The sequence below is a fragment of the Heloderma suspectum genome, chromosome 10 (genome assembly GCF_057233095.1).
Source record: "Heloderma suspectum isolate Gila_16-S chromosome 10, 16-S_ref, whole genome shotgun sequence".
In the NCBI taxonomy this organism is placed as follows: domain Eukaryota; kingdom Metazoa; phylum Chordata; class Lepidosauria; order Squamata; family Helodermatidae; genus Heloderma; species Heloderma suspectum.
In genome coordinates, this window is record NC_139467.1 from 3089178 (window position 1) to 3108166 (window position 18989).

At 52.2% G+C, this 18989-nt stretch overlaps 2 protein-coding genes across 5 annotated transcripts in view; one reads left to right on the plus strand and one right to left on the minus strand.

Annotated features, from left to right (window-relative positions):
• LOC146337460 (F-box only protein 27-like) lies at positions 1-14597 on the minus strand. Of its 2 annotated transcripts, XM_084814657.1 has the most exons (6): positions 14262-14533; positions 12987-13022; positions 11208-11305; positions 6154-6249; positions 4395-4536; positions 1-2762 (listed from the first exon to the last, which is right to left on the minus strand). In XM_084814657.1, exons 3-6 carry the CDS (start codon positions 11228-11230, stop codon positions 2613-2615), a joined length of 411 nt encoding a protein of 136 aa, XP_084670783.1. In that variant the 5' UTR covers positions 11231-11305; positions 12987-13022; positions 14262-14533; the 3' UTR covers positions 1-2612. The 2 variants fall into 2 exon arrangements, with proteins under 2 accessions (XP_084670783.1, XP_084670784.1); XM_084814658.1 differs by lacking the exon at positions 12987-13022 and having other exon boundaries at positions 14262-14597.
• ACP7 (acid phosphatase 7, tartrate resistant (putative)) overlaps positions 14558-18989 on the plus strand; it is a 16019-nt gene continuing 11587 nt past the window's right edge. For 2 of the 3 annotated variants that reach the window (XM_084814649.1, XM_084814648.1), the window contains exons 1-2: positions 14558-14640; positions 17371-17639. In XM_084814649.1, the coding sequence (XP_084670775.1) occupies positions 17531-17639 (109 nt within the window). In that variant the 5' untranslated portion in view covers positions 14558-14640; positions 17371-17530. Of the gene's footprint in view, positions 14641-17370; positions 17640-18989 lie in introns of those variants that run through there. The other variant, XM_084814646.1, reaches the window with a different exon arrangement.

Genomic DNA, 18989 nt, shown 5'->3' on the forward strand with positions numbered 1-18989 from the left:
AAAAGCAAACTCCATTTTATTTCTGTGGCTGTGATTTCCATTCATTTCATGTATTACATTTCTATACCACCCAATAGCCCAAGCTCTGTGTGCGGTTTACAAAGACTTAAAACCTTAAAATTACAGTATTGCACATAACACGAAAACCATTTACATGCGAACTTATAAATGCACACGCACACACACGCACGCGTGCACATAACATTAACAATCAACAACAAGAAGTCCAAAGACCCACTGAAAAACCCCGCATGCTACCAAATGCCTGAGAGTAGCAGAAGATCTTAACCTGGTGCAGAACAGACAACGATGCCGGCACCAGGCCAGCCTCTCTGGGGAGAACGTCCACAGTCAGAGCCAGCACCGAGGAGACCCTCTCCTTTGCTGCCGCTCTCCAAGCTCTCCTCAGAGGAGCGTCTTGGGTGCAGAGCATAGCGTGCGGGCTGGTTCATGCCAGGAGAGGTGCTCCATCAGGCATTGCTGCGCTGGTGCTATGATTTAAGTGAGTTCAAAATGCCAAACCGCACAGGCTCAGAGGTAGGTTGTCTTTAGTCAGGGTTGGCAAACAGTTTTGCTGTTGTTCTAACGCGTCAGGCACACAGAGGCAGTTTTGAAGCATGGAAGGGCAGTTGGAAGGAGGGGAGAGAAACGTTAGTTGCATCTTTGTGTTATTTCATGCAATGCTAGTTGCATGAATTTGCGCACGCAGCCATCTAAAGGGTGGTGGGGGAGGCAGAAGACACAAGTCCAGGGCCAAAACTTACCTTGCTGCGCCACTGTCAAGAGGTTGAGTTCCATAGCCTTGAATGGGATGAAGGGTTTTTCTCACACTGTATGCAGGAACTGGCTTACCTGGTGCCAGGGTGTTCCTGTTATCAGTAGCAACTGTTTTGGGAGTGTATTGTTCCAGATTTGGGGGGGGGGGTCACCTGAGGGAATGTTCTTGCATACAAAATAAAAATCATACACATGGAAAATGAGCATGTAAGAGGCCAGGAGAAAATGCTTCCCTTTTCCTTGCTAGTTTTATACGCAGGTGGATAGGGGCGGAGGGATGGAGGAACGTGCAGTCATGTAAGGCCCTCCCCCATCCCCATAGCCTGGGGTGGTACAGCCCAATCACAGCACTACTTTCCTCTCTGCTACTGATTGGAACTGGGTAGAAGAGGAAGAATTGGACAGACCTGACTGTGCACTGGGGAAATCCCGTTGTTTGCATGCGTAGGGTTTTGGGCACTGGGTTTTGGGGTGGAGGTCAAAGCGGCTGCCTTCACTGATCCTGACATATGGTCAGTGGCTATCCTGTAGGGCTTGAGATTCGTCCTTCCCCCCTTAGCATTGAGAAGAGGGGCATGGGAGTCAGGGGACAGCAAGTTGGCCTCTGATATGGAAGGCTAGGATTCCAATCCTGCTTCTGGCAGGCACTCACCGAACGGCTTTGGGCAGGTCACTGTCTTTCAGTCTCACTTCCACTTCTGTAAAATGGGAATTCCTGTGACCTTTGTCGCAGTAGAGTTGCAAACGAAAACAGGGTTCCTCCTATGGCTATTACTGGGATCATGGAGGTGGCCAGAAAACACACCACCTCAGAGCACTGCCTTCGAGAGTCCAGTTTATGCAGCACGTTCTCTGCAGCAGGGTGTCCTCTCCACATTGCATGGTGTGGAGACAAAGCTAACCTTGAACTAATTCCCCTTAGGGACATAGGAGGCTACCTTATGCCGAGGCAGCGCCTTGGTCCATCTAGCCCAGTGCCGTCGACACTGACTGGCAGCAGCAGCTCTCCAGGGTTTCAGGCAGGATTCTTCCCATGCCCAACCTGGAGATGGTGCTGCGGGCTGAACCTGGGACCCTCTGCATGCAGAGCAGGGGCTCTGTCACAGAGCCACAGCCCCTCCCTTCGGTTGTCACTCCAGAGCCTGCGGCGAAGGAGGTCTCACAACTTTCGGAAGACTGCTTGCGCGTCTGACTGCTGGCTGTCTCCAGTTCTCCACGAACAGCCTGCCACCACCGGGCTGCTGTGACGCCATGTGATGTTCCCAGATATTCATGTTGCTGAAGGGGAGGTGCAAGAATGGAGGAGAACGTCGGCCCCAGAGCAGTTAGGAAGCTTCTGCAAGGTCCTGTTTGGCTGGGGGAAAGGCCTCATGCTGGCTTCAGGACAGGGCTGCTGTCTGCAAGGGAGTGTCAAGCAAGGGAGCACTGGAGGCAGGGAGACGCTGAGGCCAGCGCCACGCTGAGGCCAGCGCCACACTGAGGCCAGCAGGAACGGAATCTCAGCTCTCCTGAACTGATGCAGCAAAGCAGACCTTTGGGGCGGGGTGTGTGTGTGCTAAATCGAAGCGTCTCTGCTCCCAGTACAAGCTGAAGATTAATTCATGCCACTCTTCTCAGGCAATCCAATATTTGTAATACATCCAGAAACAGGTTAGTCCTCTTCATTTGCACTGCCGCTGTCAGCGCAAAAACCACACGTTCCTTCAGCCTCCCTGGTCCCACCAGGTAGGTGATGTCCTTGGGCAAATCAAACAATTCTTCTCATGGAGACAAGGTGCGGCCCATCCGGAGTTGGAGGCCGGCAGCCAAAAGAGGCCATCCCGGGTGGGAAGAGGTCAGAAGTGCTCCCGGCTGGGTCTTACCATGACCATGGACTGAGTGAACCGGTTTCTGTAGGTCATCGCGCAGAACCGCGTGTTGTTCCCAGAGTGCATGAAGCGTACGTAGCGAACTCCAGGCCCGTAATGTGTGAACACGTGGCAGACCTGCAATGGAAAAGGAACATGAGTGAAGCCCAGCTGAGTCGCACGTTGGCCGTAATTGTGCTAAAGGGGCGAGGTGAGCGATAATTCAAGCGTCAGTGTTGAGATATGTGACAAAGGTGACCCAAAAGGGCCCTTTGTCTTTGTCTTTCAGCTGTGCTGAAAGGCCTTTGCCCAACCGCCTCACACCCAATCAGTCAGTCAGCTGATCTCCACCCAATAGAGCACGCTTTTCACTTCCTGAAGACAAGACTGAAGGCAGAAAGACCCACAAACAGGCAGCAGCTGAAGGCAGCTGCCGTGAAGGCCTGGCAAAGCATCTCGAGGGAGGAAACTCTGCTTTTGGTCATGTCCATGGGTTCCAGACTTCAGGCAGTCATTGACTGCAAAGGATTTTCATCCAGGTATTAAAGGCGATGCTTAAGTTTGAAAGGATGTTGGTTTGTTCCATTACTTATGAGCCCCCAACGATGGGGGGTGTGTATGCCGCTGGCTGTCCTTCCTGAATGGTCAGTGCCCCACATTTGTCAAACCCCTTGAATGACAGCTGAAAGTCCTGGCTTTGCTCCCATCTGGGTGTGTCTCCTTTCAACTTCAGTGTGGTGGTGTACAGAGGCCAACTGCCAAAACAGTTGTCCTTGCTCCAATATTTCTGGCCCTGACTGTAAGTGAAGAGCAACTACTGATCTGGGATGATCTGGTTTGGGATGCAAATAAACTGAAGATTTTATTTTGAGGTGATTTGGATGATAAATTAATTGGCTGTTTTTGCTGTCTGTGAAATTTAAATAAATCCTAGTAATTATTTCTAAATTTGCATCTGTAGATATCAACTAACATATGCAAATGTTATGCAGATTTATGTCCCATGGGCCTGGGGCCAAACCTTTTAAGTGCCTCCCCTCATTACCCATTCAGCCATTTGCCTAAGGACACAGGCAAATGGGTCTTGCTGAATTCTTCCCTTCTGCAACCCTCTCTACCCAATGTGGGTGAAAGCAAGGGGTGAAGTCTGACAGAGCCCCAGCTGCTGCTCAGCTTGGAGGAAGGAGAGGGTACAAAGAGGCTTTTGGCCCATGTGGGAGAAAGCAGACTGGGGACATGGGAAAGGGTGTGCCCTTGAGATCAGGGAGCTCAGAGCCAGACTGGACCTTGCCCCGACCTCTAGTTGTCCATCCTCGTTCAAGGAAAGGTTAGGCCCAAAGTAGGGAGAGTTCTGAATAGTGGAGGCTGGTGGCTCCGATGTCAGTGAGATGGTGAATCTGCTCCGGGTTTCAGTCAGAACTGTATAGGGGCTCTCCAAGGTGCTGAACCCTGTCCTCAAAATGGATTTGGCACCTTGGATAGCTTCTTTAGAGTTCTGACTGAAACCCGGAGTGAATTTACCGCCCCACTGACACCGGAGCCACCGGCCTCCACTGGTTATGAAAAGGAAGAGATTCCAGGTTAGTGTGGGGATTTTGTGCTAGGGTTGCACAAAATGTGGAGTGGGCCATGCGTCTGCTGATGACCAGCCCAGGAATCAACCCTTCTCCATGAAGCTCACAGGAGTCAGGTGTCAGCATGCCAAGCAAAGGAAGAAACAGCTCCCACGGCCCAAGCCTAAAGAGTGTGCCAGTGTTCTTGAAATAGCACCTGATGAAGCCGCAAGCCATTTGGCCATGGGATAAGATCCTTCGTCGCTTCAAACTTGGCAATGATGGTGCTCTTGCTGGATGCCAGAAGCTTGACACAGATGGGATATTCACAGTCAGCGGAGTGGTAACGAATAATCCAACTGGGGGAGGAACAGAAGAAGAGACAGCGTCACCCACCAGAATGTCCCGCAGGCTGGAGAGTATCAGTTCACCAAAGCATCTCAAATTAAGCCAGTTTAAGATTGTCCACAGAGAGCTAGTAGCTGCATGGGAAACTGGAGGGAGACTCCTTAGAGTGCTGCAGCCCTGCCCTGTCCTCGCAGCAGCCCTGCTCGTGAACGATGCGCCTGTTGTGACGGCTGCTTGGAATGGGGCTGCAAGGCCAGGAGGCTACACGGTCGGTCAGTGGGGGAAAGATGCTTGCCGTGAGCTGCGTGTGACTTAGGCCAAGTTAGCCTTGAGATGTTTGTGAGAGAGTGTAGGGATGGTTCTTGAGCAGAAAGTAATTTCTTCAGCTCTCCGGGGCAGAAAGAATTGGCTAGAGCAGTTCCGCAACCTGGAGCTCTCCAGATGTCTTGGACTCCCAGCATGCCCCAGCCAGCCTGATGGCTCAACACAGCTGCCTTCTCCCAAAAGTAACAGGACGTGGGCATGCCAGGCTGCTGCAGGAAGCATCAGGCCCAAAAGAAAGGCACTGGACGGCCAAAGCCAGGGATTGGGGCGCATGCAGGGGGTGGGGGTGGGATGGTGCTGGTTGATGGTGGCCCATAAGAAGGCTGTGCAGTGGGTGGAATGCTGGTCACCACTGAGGCCATCCACAGACAGAGGCAACTGGCATTTGGGGAGCTACAACTGGCGGGCCTGCCTAAATGCTCTGTGCAGACAGGCCTCAGCCTAAATCTGATGCCCTCAGAGGAGATCCTGTGGTGCGGCATCTTCGCTCCCCCCCCCCCCCCCGACTAGGCCACGGCCAAATAGCTGAATGGGTGGTGGAGGCTGGTGGCTCCGATGTCAGTGGGGCGGTGAATCCGCTCCGGGTTTCAGTCAGAACTCTAAAGGAGCTCTCCAAGGTGCTTCACACCAGCATATTTTAGTTTAATGCTCTTCCTTCCAGGAACTCAGCTTCTGGCAAGGCATTGCAGCCCTTTATAATGGGAAGAAATGTATGAAAGCCAGGAACCAAAGAGAAGGTTGTAGATTTGGGGGAAGAGGCATGGCCACCTGGGAACCCTGGAGGGCTGGATTGGGACCCCAGCCAGGGTGGATTTGGCCCATGAGCCTGAGGGGCAACATCGCTGCTGCAAAGACGCAAGGCCTGATGGGGTGCAGGGCCAGGCCATCCAGGCTCACCCATGAGCAGTGCATTTCCGGGACTGCCTGTGCCAGCAGCAGAGACAGCATTGGTCCCTTGTATTCATGCAGACGCAAACCAGGAAGTGATCTGGCGGGGTGGTGGGGGTGTTCTTGTCTTTTTATGCACCATGGACTTTCCGGGTCTATTTCATCTAGAGAGGCCCGGGATGGGGCCGTGGGGCGGACAATGCGTCGCTAGAGTTGGGGGCAAAGCTGGGAGTCAGTCAATCCCACTGAAGGGGCCAACCCAACAGTACAGAATTGAATCACTTTTACAGCAGTAGCGGGCAACTGTTGTTTGAGAAGGCCGGGCTGAAGGCGTTCTCATTTCTTGCCTCGTGGTGGCATTTCCCGGTGCAAAACGTGTGAGCAGGTAATCTTATGCTGAACAACATCTTACTCACCGGTCTGAGATAAAAATATCCGGTTGGTAGGTGTCCAAGAGATCCTCCCACAGACCTTCCTTCAGCAAATCAACCAGCTGCCATTTTGCACACCAGCTTGGTCAGGTAGGAAGAGAGAGAGGAAGAGGTATGTATGTATAGCATGTCAGTACCCAAAAGGCCCCTCCACTCGAGGGGAAGGTCCTAGGATCATGCCCCTAAGGCATGGAATGCGCTGTACAAAGTGACACCCTCCCTGGCCTGGAGAAGGGTGGCCTCTTCAGAGAAGGAGACAAGCACCCCGCCCTCCACTACTGCGTTTCTAACAATTACGCAAACGAACAGAATGATACCTTCAGTGAAGCCACGGAACTACCAATAAAAGCTGCAGAGCAGTAACATAATAAAATCTCAGCTGCAACTGAAGCCCACCTCAACTGCAGTTTAAAAGGGCAGGATGAATAAAAAGGTCTTCAGCGCTGATTTAGCCCATCTGCTGCCTCCTTTGAATCAGATGTAAAAGAAAGATCAGAATTGGGTGTCATCAGAGTACTGACATAAATGCTATGGTGGGGCCAAGCAGGACCTCCCAACATGGCTGCTTTCTGGAATCAGTCCTCCAGCTAGGAACAGAGCCATGGAAACGCCCCCCCCCCCCATGCCCAACCCAGAAAGCCCTTGCCCAAGAAAGAAATATTAGCGACCGGCTGATAGCTGGAATATTTTTTTATTTATTTAAAGTGTTTTTGTCTTGCTCTTAAGCCAAAAAGGTTCCCAGAGTGGCTTTCAAACCACCGTTAAAACAAGCCATTTTCATGTATTTATAACAGCGCCAAAGAAAAAAGGTTGTTTTTGCTCATCCCTCCACAGGTTAAGGGCTTCAAGCAGCCCTTTTGCTGCCTGAAGCCTAACGGTAAATGGTACGCTCACCCCAAGGCCAACCAGTTTTGGAACTTGAGGCAGAAAGTCCCAGAAGCACCTCTCCCTGGGAGTAGAAGTACAATAAGAAATAAGTTAGGGTGCAATCCTATGCATGTTTAGACAGAAATTAGTCCTACAACTCCCAGTATGACCTAGCCAGCCAAGCTAGCTGGGGAATGCTGGGAGTTGTAGGACTTATTTCTTTCTAAACATACATAGGATTGTGCCCTTAAATAACTATTCATTGCTCTTTCATGACAGCCAGCATCAGCTGCATGAGGCAGATGCCTCTCCCTGCCCCTGTAGGGCAGGCCCCGGCAAAAATACTTGCACTGGAGAGAAAAGGAGACATATTCCAGGTTTCAGCTGTGGCTCATAAGGGCGGTGCAGATCAGAATACCCAAGTGACAGGGAAGACACAGAGGCAAAACATGCCTTGGTGTAAATGTTAGTGGTTGCGACACTGACTCACTAGGGTCTGAGGTTCCAGCCAGGAGGGCGCTCGGCTCCCCTCAAAGGGTGAAAGGTCTCCCCCACCATCCACTCCTTACGATGGCCAAGCCAGGTGGGGTTGTGATCTGCTGTGTACACGAATAGGGGGTCAGAATATGGCACACGTGGAAGGCAGCTGCATTGAGTCAAGGGGCAAGTTGTCTTTAATCCAGGTACTCTCGCTAAGATGGGCTGCCCGTTACAGGCTAATGTTTATTTTTCATTGAGTCACATGGCTTGAACAGAGGGCAAAGGAGCTTCCAGGCTGACACAAGTCCTCACACATGAGGGGGACACATAAGTGCTGTTGCACTCACACCCTGCTTGTGGGCTTCCTGTGGGCAGCTGGCTGACTGCTGTGTGAGCAGAATGCCCCACTCGCTGGATTGTCACCTTGCTGTGGTGAGTGGGCTTGTGTGTTCTAATGAACCCTGTGAGCGAAGCCGTCGGGAGTTATGTACTCCCAGCAGGGACACCCATGGCGGCAAGGTCAAGGGGGAGGAACCAGACAAAGAATCCAAGAAAGTCCTCAACGGCAGAACAGGCGGAAGATAACAAGATGTATGTTATAATGGCTGTGAAGGTGGATGAAGGCTGCAACAGATAAAGGACTACCAATTGTCATGTTATTCATGCCATTGGATTAGAGCCTTTTTCTGTGAAGACTGCGTGTTGATCATTGTGCACTGATCTCCACACATAGAACAAATTCACGCACAGGCGTCTTCCAGTCCACCTAACCAATCAAAAGTCCCACGGTGATCAGCGAATGGCAACGGGGGCAGGACTGTGAAATCCAGAAGCCCCTAGTCATGGACTGGCACATGGGTGGTGGATACAGATTCAGTCATCCTGACTCAAGGACCGAGGCAGTCGAGTAGTTCAGCAGCTGCATCCACGACTGAGCAGTCCTACTTAGGATCCACTCTGACCACCCCGTGTAGGCAGGGGGCTAGAAAAGGTGCCCTAAACATAGTCTGCCTCACTCCTCCCAGACTGGATTACCGCGTCCAGTGGGGTCACCACTTAGCGGTCGCAAAAGACAAATGAACTTTGGAACATGGAATATACGGACACTGCTGGACAATACAGGCAGTGAACGCCCTGAACGCAGGACTGCCATCATTGCAAGGGAGCTGAGACGTTTTAACATTGATATAGCAGCACTCCAAGAAACCCGAAGAGCAGGAGAGGGACAACTGAAGGAAGAAAAAGGAGGTTATACCTTCTTCTGGAAAGGACTGCCTGAACAAGAACGACAAATACATGGAGTAGGCTTTGCTATTAAAAATGATCTTATGAAGCTCTTGTCAGAAGTTCCTACTGGCATTAACAAACGACTCTCAACCTTTCGAATAAAACTCGCCAAAAATCAGCAGGCAACTATTTTAAGTGCCTATGCACCAACGTTAGATGCTAATGAAGACATCAAAGAAAAATTTTACCCCCAGCTGGACACCATCTTATCAGAGATACCTAAGGAGGATAAAATTATCCTCCTGGGCAATTTCAATGCAAGAGTTGGGTGTGATTTTGATTTGTGGCCGGGGATCATTGGGAAAGGAGTCAGCAATAGTAACCAGAATGGAATTTTACTTCTGAATAAATGTGCAGAGCATAATCTTGTTATTACCAACACACTCTTTCGCCAGAAAAATAAATTTAAAACATCATGGAAGCATCCTCAGTCAAAGCACTGGCATCTGTTAGACTATGTAATTGTCCGTGCCAGAGATCGTTGTGATGTACTCCTCACTAGAGCCATGACGAGAGCTGACGACTGCTGGACAGACCACTGATTAATTTGTTCTACGATGACCATTAAGATTGTCCCTCAACGTAGGCTCTCCAAAGTCTTCCTTCTCCAAGAAAGAAAACTAAGATGTAAAATCAACACCCAAGCCCTTCAAGATCCTATTAAGCGAGCCTGCTTTCAAACAACCCTCAAGGAACATCTATCTATGGAAAGCCCTGAAAATGTCGAGGAACACTGGAATAAACTGAAGACCTCCATTATCGCAGCCTGTGAACAAACTATCAGATACCAAACTAAGAAACATCAGGATTGGTTTGATGAGAATGATAGGGAGATTGAACATATTATTGATAAGAAAAGGAAAGCCTTCCAAATATGGCAAAAAGACATCAACTATGCCGCTAAGAAAAAAATCCACGCCAGTGCAAAGGCTGAGGTCCAAAGAAGAACTAGAGAACTTAAGAACACCTGGTGGATAAAGAAAGCTCAAGAAATCCAGCATCTTGCAGATGTCCATGATGCACGGGGTTTTTTTAATGCCACAAAGGCCATCTACGGACCAACAAATCATGGTACAAACCCCTTATGCTCAATAGATGGTGCCAAACTTCTAAAGGACAAAGAGTCTATTGCACTGCGTTGGAAAGAGCATTATCACAACCTCCTTAACCGTAACTCTATTGTGGCTGATGAGTTCTTCTCGCAAATTCCACAAAAACAAACCAGAGATGAGCTTGCAGTATCCCCTAGTCTGGAGGAAGTCAGTAAAGCCATCAACCAAATGAAAAATAACAAAGCTAGTGGACCCGATGGGATCCCTGCTGAAGTTTTTAAAGAAGGTGGGCCTGAAGCTACACAACAGCGTCACAAGCTCATCAAAACAATCTGGATGAGGGAGGAGATCCCAGCAGACTTCAGGGATGCCATAATTATCACTCTCTTCAAAAAGGGCGATAGAACAGATTGTGGAAACTATCGAGGCATCTCCCTTCTAGCTACAGCAGGCAAAATCCTGGCAAGGATCCTCGCAGACCGCCTTCTATCTATCTCAGAAGATATCCTCCCTGAATCCCAAAATGGCTTCCGCCCCTCCAGCGGGACAGTGAATATGATCTTCACTGCATGACAGCTCCAAAAAAAAATGCAGGGAGCAAAACCAACCTTTGTACATGGTGTTTATTGATCTGACTAAGGCCTTCGACACTGTAAACCGAACTGCTCTCTGGACCATCCTTCTGAAAACTGGATGTCCTAATAAATTTGTGAACATCTTGCGGCTCCTCCATGGCGGCAACAATTTTGGATAACAATGGCTCTCAAAGTGATCCATTTAAAGTGGGATCAGGCGTTAAACAGGGATGCGTCATTGCTCCAACCTTATTCGTTATCTTTATCGCTATGATTCTACACCTTGTTGAAGGAAAACTTCCCACTGGTGTAGAAATCATATATTGAACGATGGAAAACTTTTTAATCTCAGTAGGCTGAAAGCAAAAAGTAAGGTAATTACAACCTCTGTCAAAAAACTTCAATATACTGATGATAACGTAATCTGTGCACATTCAGGGGAAGATCTCCAAACTATCTTAAACATCTTTGCAGAAGCATATGAAAAGCTCGGCCTCTCGCTTAACATCAAAAAACCCAAAGTGCTTTACCAGCAAGCACAAACCAATCCCTCTATAGCGCCATCAATCCAGCTTAACGGTGCGATGCTGGAAAATGTTGATCACTTTTCTTATCTTGGCAGCCATCTCTCCACAGAAGCTGACATCGACGCTGAAATTCAGCATCGCCCGAGCTCTGCGAGTGTGGCATTTTCCCAAATGAAGCGTCGAGTGTTCGAGGATCGGGACATTCGCAGGGAGACTAAAATGCTTGTTTACAAAGCCATTGTACTACTGACCTTGCTGTACGCCTGTGAAACATGGACCATCTATAAACACCACTTCCAACTTCTCGAAAGATTCCATCAACGCTGCCTCCGAAAAATTCTGCAAATTACTTGGGAAGACAGACGGACTAATGTCAGCGTACTGGAAGAAGCAAAGATCACTAGTGTTGAAACAATGATTCTCCAACATCAATTTCACTGAACCGGCCATGTTGTTCGAATGCCTGATCATCGTCTCCCAAAGCAGCTACTTTATTCCCAACTTATGAATGGAAAATGGAATATTGTTGGACAGCAAAAGGGATTTAAAGATGTTCTTAAAGCTAATCTAAAAAATTTAACATAAGCATTGAGAACTGGGAAGCTCTAAACCATGAGCATTCCAACTGGAGATCAGCCTATATTAAAGGCGCTATGGACTTTGAAGAAGCACGAGTACGGGGCGAAAGGGAGAAACGAGCTCAGCGGAAGGCACGTCAAGCAAACCCTCACCGTGACCGCCTTCCCCCTGGAAACCGATGTCCTCACTGTGGGAGGCTGTGTGGATCCAGAATCGGCCTTCACAGCCACCTGCAGACCCACTGTCAAGACTCTACTCCTGGAAGACAATCTTACTTGGTCACGAGTGATCGCCATGATGATGATGATGAACAGAATGCTGGACTAGATGGACCCTTGGTCTGATCCCGCAGGGCTCTTATGATGTTCTCAGACCACGCTGATAAGATGGATAGGCTAACCCATTTTCCTTTCTTGTTGTCTTCTTTAGGGCAAAGCCCTTTTAATATATCATAAAATCTGTTTAGACTCAAGCTACGTCTGGGTAGAGAAACATTGCTCTTTGCTTTACAAGGAAAGGAAAATCCAGAAGGGCAGGAACACTTCAGTTCCTTTTTATAGAGCCCAAACATGCAAATAGAAGTGGAATGGAAACTGATTCAGCAGTCAACATAAAAAACACCCACAGTATTCTTGAGAAGTATGTGGCATTCATCAGAACACCATATGGAATGAACACCTTTCACTTTTTTGCTTTCCTTTTCAGACTTTCTCCCTTTCTCCTTCCAAATTTGGGAAGAATTTAATCCAAAGCAACTATTTTCAGGGTTTTTTTTTCAAACTTTGCCAAGTGCTGAGTAATGACAGAATGCCACCTCAGAGCATAGGCAGAGTGCATTTCCTCCTCCTACTGAGTGAGCACAAGTAGATCCTACGTGTCTGTGATTAGGGGATATGTATTTCCAGGATGAAGGGTATGAATCCCAGGCAGATGTAAAGAGCCCCGCCACTTCCCAGTTCAGTTATTTGGGGGTACCACCCCATCTTCTCCCTGCCTGTCTCTTTGTGCCCTGCCCTCTCATCTTGCCCAGAAGCATTCTTGAGAAGGTTGTGCCCGAAGGGCTGCAGGACGCCCAGCCGGCTCCACTCCATCTGCGGGCAGTGCTTTGCAACCTCGAGAGCAGCCTCAAAGGCACCCCGTCTGGATGGGTCCCTCTCCCACTGAAGCTTCCAGACGGTGGGGCTGTCAATTAGGTCTCTCCACCTGTGGCACACCAGGCGGCAGCAGGTCATGAGGGTCCAGGCTGGCGCCCAGCTCAGGATCAGCACCAGCAGCTCATCCGGCAAGAGGTTTAAATCCACCAGGCACTGGATTTCCTCTCTGCACGGGAGATCTGTGGATGCTCCCCTGCTCTGCATTGGCTCCATGTCTGGGCTCCCTGTGATCAAGGCTAATTGCTTGCTTGAAAATATGATTTGGTGGAACTCTGATATTGCCCTGATACTTCTCACCTTGGTAACTGCAGTTCTTATCACCGTTTCTGTGACCTGGAAAAGATTAAGAAAGCGGTGTTTCTTGTTCCCCTCTTTGCAACAAACAGGGACGCACTTTTGTGTGGGTAGGCCAGAAGGCCGGCCGCTGGGAGCCTTCCGGGAACTTGGCGTGCACACGCCCACAGGTGGAGCATCGGCACGGCTGGGGAGAAGCCCTGACTGGCCTGGGCGTGTGCGTGCATGTGTGTTATTCTTGTACATAACAAGGGCTGCCCCTGTATTTGTCCCCGTGGGGTGCAATAGGCAGAATTTCAACAGGCGCATTTCCTAATTTCTCTATACTGAGAAAGGGCTGCACCTGTTGAATTTTGGCTTGTCTGTGCTGCGTTTTACGCAGTTGCCAAGTCACTGGCCTGTGAGGTGAGAGGGGGTGCTTTGCTTGGATGCCAGGCCTGCTCCATTCTGGTGCTTGCTTTCCAAATCTGAGGGGCGACATGGCTAAGGAACCTTACATTCTAGACATGTGCTGGGAGCAGTGAGCAGGGGAGGACCTGCGGCATCTCCACCTAAGGCAAGATCTGCGGGGAGGGGCCCTTTTCCGGTCAGTCTCTTGTCCCCATCCACCCTCCCCAGCACAGCCAATCGGGAGGGACTGTGAGAGCTGGAGGCCAAACACCTGGAGGGAGCAGCCCTGGCCCGGGCAATAAGGGCTACAAGAATCGCCCTCTTCAAAACACAGGTATCACAGACATGGATCTCTGATGCAAGATGCAGAAAGGGCACGCCTGTTGGGAAGATGCAGATGAGCCCGTAAGAGGGCACCCAGCCACAGAGACAGCAGCAGAGACCGCCCCCGCCCCCCCCCCGCCAAGTGCATCAGGTGCAGCAAAGGTCCGTTTGCTTGCGCTTGCTTTTGCAGCTCTGAGCCCTGTGAAATGGACGTCTCCCAGCCTCCCTCCCTGCGATATGGGGCTAACAACACCCGACCACGCTGCAGCGCTGTCATCAACGACTCTCATCGCCAGCGCTCCATCTGCCAAGTGGGGCGAAAATTACGGAACAGCTTATTTCTCCCCACCTGGTGCAGGAAACATTTTGCAGGGCAATTTCGTTTTAAAAGGATTAGCGCGTAGGGTGGCCGTGCGTCCTACTGGCAGAGGACTGTCCCCATTCGAAGGGCTGTCCTGTCCACGCCCGGTTTCGGGAAAAAGAGCTGCGAGGGAGGGGGCGGGGAGTTGCCCATCGACACCTGGCACCTGCGCGGCCGACCGCGCAGGCGGGCCCGGGGGTCACCTGCTCGCCGTCTGGTGCATCACCGTGGGATTCGCCCGCCGCACTGGGGAGATGAGGCGGCCTTTGCCTTGACGCCGCGGCCAGCGCTTGTGAACGGGCACGGCTACGCACAGCTCGGCGGATGCGGAGGGCGGCGAACGGCTGGCCGTGGTAGCCGGCCCCCATTTCGGCGCGGGGCCGGCGGGCGGGGGCCGCGCTGCCGCCTCCTGCTCCCCCTCGAGGGCGAGCGAGCGAGCCAGGCCGAGAGGGCGAGGCGCGGGAGGCGGCCCCCCGGCGGCCGCTCGCTCCTCCCCGGCCGTTCATCGACCTCGCAAGCGGCGCAGCCTCCCCGCCGGGAGCGCGGCAGGGGCCGGAGGCGGGCAGGAGGGGCCCGAGCGAGGTCAGTGCGCGGCCGCTGGGGCTCCGGCCAGCCGCGCGCCCACTGGCTGCGGGAGCCTCGAGGCTGGCTGCGCGTGGCGCTCTGCGCACGTTCGGGGGCGTCTCGCCCCCGCGATTACGCGTCCCAGCGCCGAGCGCTGGCGACCCCGCCGGGCGGCGGGAGGCGCGCGGCCGGGCGCCGGGAAAGGCGCCTTCCCCCACCGGTGCCCGCAGGCCTCCAGCTCCCGCAGGCCTCCGGGGCGGCGGCGCGCGGGCCGTCTCCCCAAGCGCGGACCGGTGGGGCTGCGCTGGCGGCGCGCGGGAGGGGGCCCGGCGGGGCGCGGTGCCGCCGCCGGCTTCCGTCCGGCGGAGGCGGCGGGCCCCTTCCGGGCGTCAGGCGGAGGCCGCCGGAACGCTGAGGGCCCGTCCCGGGGGGCTCGCGCCCTGCGCGGCCCCTCTGCAGTCTCGGCTGGGCCGGAGGGGGCGCCCTGCGCCGCCCTTCTCAGGCGGGCGAGCAGCGCCGCCGGACCCCCCGGCGGGCGGGGGGCGGGGGCCCCTCCCGCTTCGGCCAGGACCCGCCCTGCGCCTCCACGGGCGGGCCCCCGCTCTGGCCGCCTGGCGCTGTCCAAGGAGCGTCTTCCGCGGAAGCGAAACTCTGGGCCGGAGATGATTTTACGGCCTCTCGTGGGGCGGCTCCTAGTTGCGCGGTGCGCGATCTACGGCGGACGAAGCTCAGTTTGGGATGGACGCCCCCAGTTCTTTGTCCATTTGTACGAGTATCGGCAATTACTGGAATGCGGGCAGCGCATCTGGCCTGCACCAGAATGCAGTGTTGAGCCAGATGTAGCGCTAGAGCATCTCACACGGGACAAAGTTCTCCTGGTGGTCTGGGCATATCATTTGGGGTGGCCCAGTTTTGGGGTGTACCCCCGTCCCTAATCGCTCAGTGTATTGCCTGGGGGCGTCCTGTATTAATGTGCCTTGCACCTTGCGCTTTTGATCAGAATGCTGGTGCGTTTGGAAGAGGACAGGCTGCTATGGAGATGTACAGTGTAGGGCACCCCAAATCTTCTTTGTGGGTGCCGGAGTCTGGACCTGTCGCTTCCTTCAGACTGCTCACACAGCTCTCTGTTGAATAAGGAATTAGAACTCAGATCCAACCGCAGCTGTGTGCTAGTCTCTGCGATGTCACTACAGGACTCTTAGAGAGAGGTCTCTGCCCCAAGGAGCTTATGATAAAACATTTGATGACAGAGAGCGGGAGGAGCAGGGAGAAGGTCACCAAACAGGAAGTCCTTCTGTGATGATGAATAACAGGAAACAGGTCTCCTCTCAGGGGTCATCCGCCTGATAAACATTTTATAGCAGTCTCCATCAAGTCCAGCTTTTACCAAATGGTTGATCACTGAGGAGGCACCCTCACTGTTCCCTGAATGGCATTTGGAAGCCCCCCTCAATAACCCCCAAAGAGTTTTCACAATCATGGCAGGGGAAATAAGCCACCGTGGCTCATTTCCCCACCTTGTGGATTTGCATAATTGCCCTCGTTGGCGTGGCTTGTGTTGTGCAAAACTGGTAAGGACTGCTTGTTGCCATGTTTAACAAGGCACGCAGAACCCATGGCCTATTTTAGACCTGGTTCTCATAATCACTGCAGCCCTCCGTGGCTTATTAGCCATGGTGGGTTGTGGTGCCCATGGTTGCCAGGGTGGCGATCCAAGCCTCTGCGGTTTCTTGTTTCATGCAAACCCAGCAAGGATGGGTTTTTGGGGTGGGTGACAAGCTACCCAGAACCCATGGGCTGTTTTAGGGTTGTGGGTGGCTTGTCAACCACCCCAAAAACCCACCGTTACCAGGTTCACATGTAGCGAGAAACTACGGTGCATCCCCGCCATGCCCCGAATATTCAAAATGGTGGCCTCTGCGGTAACGAAAAGCCCCGCAGCGAAATTCACCCATGGTGGCTTCTTACTATGTGTGAACTGGGCCTTGGAGTTCTGGGGTGGCTTGTTAGCCATGGCAATGAGCCACCCTCGCTGGGTTCGCATGGCATGTGACCGGCACGCGCAGCGGGGGAAATAAGCCACCATGGCTGATTTCCCCTGCCATGATTGTGTGAACCTGGTCAGCGTGTGTAAGGGTTCCAGTGTTCTACCTTTGGAGGAGCTCCCCCCATGTATCTGCATGCACTGTTCTTGCATGCACCAGCAGCTTGTTTGCATGATTTTGTGTGGATGAGGAGGAAAGGCTTCCAGAGTCCTCAAAGCTGATCTTTGGAAAGCCTGACGTCTCTCCCTGTGGCCTGAGTGTCTCTGAGGCTCAGCGCCACAGGGCTGAGCCCTCAGCCGCCCTCCCAGTTCAGAACTGGGGAGGAGGACAGGCCTGTCCCCTCCCAGGCACCCAAGGCCTCAGGTACAGGATGATAAACGACAGGGGTTCAGCAGCCACGGAATTGAGCTGGCTACCAAAGCCAGCCCCGTTTAGCAGAGCCCTGCAGATGCAGCTCGGTAATGCTGAGGAGCCAGCTTTAGCGTTCAAGGGGCAGTCTGGCAGTGGAGCACGAATTCGAGCAGGCTGACGGGTGAGGAGCCCGCAGCGCTGGGGGTCGTGGTATCTGCCAAGTCAGCTCACGCAGAAAGTCAGCCGGTGTGGAGGTAACCCTGCGAAAGCTGTACTTTGTCTTCTGACTCTTGCTGCTGGGTGGGACGAAGCAGCCATGACTCAGAACTCTCTGCTCTCCTGCCTTCCCCAGCCTCGGATTCTGGAGTCCAAAGCATTGCGACACCGTCACCCGTGACTTAGCCATCCGTGCTCTGGCCTGAGGATTTCAGCTTGTCCTCTAAACCAGGTCTGCGCTCGTGTCTGAAGGCTTTCAGCAGTGTTGCTGGCGAGGCGGACACCTCAGAAGGACCATGAGCAGGCTGCAGAGGTTGCTTGGCTTCTTCTGCCTGTGGATCCCTCAGCTGCGATGCCAAGGGTCCAGCGCCACCCAGCCGGAGCAGGTGCACCTTTCTTACCCAGGTGAGTGCTATTGCTCAGGATCTCTTGGGGTTTCAGTCTCCCTACAGTGGTGGTTGTCCTTTATGCCCTACATTGGGGGCAGAACCTCGGGCGCATGGGCCAAATTCAGCTCATTCGGGGCCCCAATCGCCCCCCCCCCCCCGGTTTGTGGTTTCCCAGCTTTTGTGCATATTTTTCTCAATTCTGAGAGGCTGAAATGGTTCTCTGGAGGCTGGGTGAGTGGCAGGAAGAGCTTTAAGTGAAAACAAGCTGGTGTTTGGGGTATGTTTGGCCCTGCCCATTTTGCCTTTGGCCCCACCCAGCCCTGCAAATTCAAGAACTTCTCCAAAACTGAATTTGGCCCTTGGGTTGAAAGAGGTTCTGCAGCCCTGTCCTAAAGGGTCTGGACCAGGCTATCTTAGAGACTGCAGCCCCCAATAACACCAGGGCGGCATCAGAGGCCCTGCTTTCTGACGTAATTAGCGAAGGTGGATTGGTGGGTACCAGGGAGGACTTCTTCCCCTTCCCAGGGGTGCTGCCACAGTTCTCTGCCCAGTGAGAACTCCAACACATTCTCTCACTTCCCACTTTTCGATAGATTTTGAGGATTTTGTTTTTTTTAATTCTGGAAGGCGTTCTATGATTGCTGCTGTTTTGAGTGGTTTTTGTTTTTGTTTTGCTGGTTTTATGTTGCTCTCTGTATTACTGATTTAAATTTGATTTATCCTTAATGTGTGTTTTTATTACTATGTTTTGTATTTCTTGTAAGCTGCTTTGAAATTCTGTTTTGAAAAGCGATGTTCCAATTATGTAAATAAAATGAAACAAATCCTGCCTGAGGCAGCATGAGGAAGAGGGAGAGGAAGGGAAGAATGCGGGTTTGTGTGTAGCTGGCTTTGAGGGACGCAGGGTGGGGAGGGAGGGTGGGTCTGGGTTCCTGAATTCCCATGGCTTCTTTACATAACCATCACTGTACAGCAAGGATAGAAAGTTAAAAGACTGTGACAGGGGAGGTCTGAGGTCATGTTGGGAGGCCTCGAGTTGGTCTCTCTGTGTCTCCATCTGTCTGTCTGTCTGTCTGTCTGTCTCTCTTTCTCAGTGTAGCCTACCTCACAGGAATGTTGTGAAGATCATGTAAATGTAAGCCTCAGATACAGGATACAAAGTGACACACTGTTAAAATGACAATAGTTTCCACTTGAAATTCGGGGAAATGGTATCACCAGGGGTCCCCAGCACAGCGCCCACGGGTGCCATGGTGCCTGCAGGCCATGAAGCAGTCCCCAAGATGCTGCCCATGGGCACCCAGAATTTATTGTTATTGTTGTTATTATTAAGTAATTATCCTTTTTTGAATATACACACATGGAT

Excerpts from the sequence above, each read along its gene's own strand:
- LOC146337460 (XM_084814658.1), bottom strand. The coding sequence starts at position 11,230 with ATGTTTCACAGGCGTACAGCAAG. Across the intron at positions 4,537-6,153 it reads GATATTTTTATCTCAGACCG|TTGGATTATTCGTTACCACT; the intron begins GTGAGTAAGATG and ends TTCCTCCCCCAG. Across the intron at positions 2,763-4,394 it reads ATGGCTTGCGGCTTCATCAG|GTCTGCCACGTGTTCACACA; the intron begins GTGCTATTTCAA and ends TTTCCATTGCAG.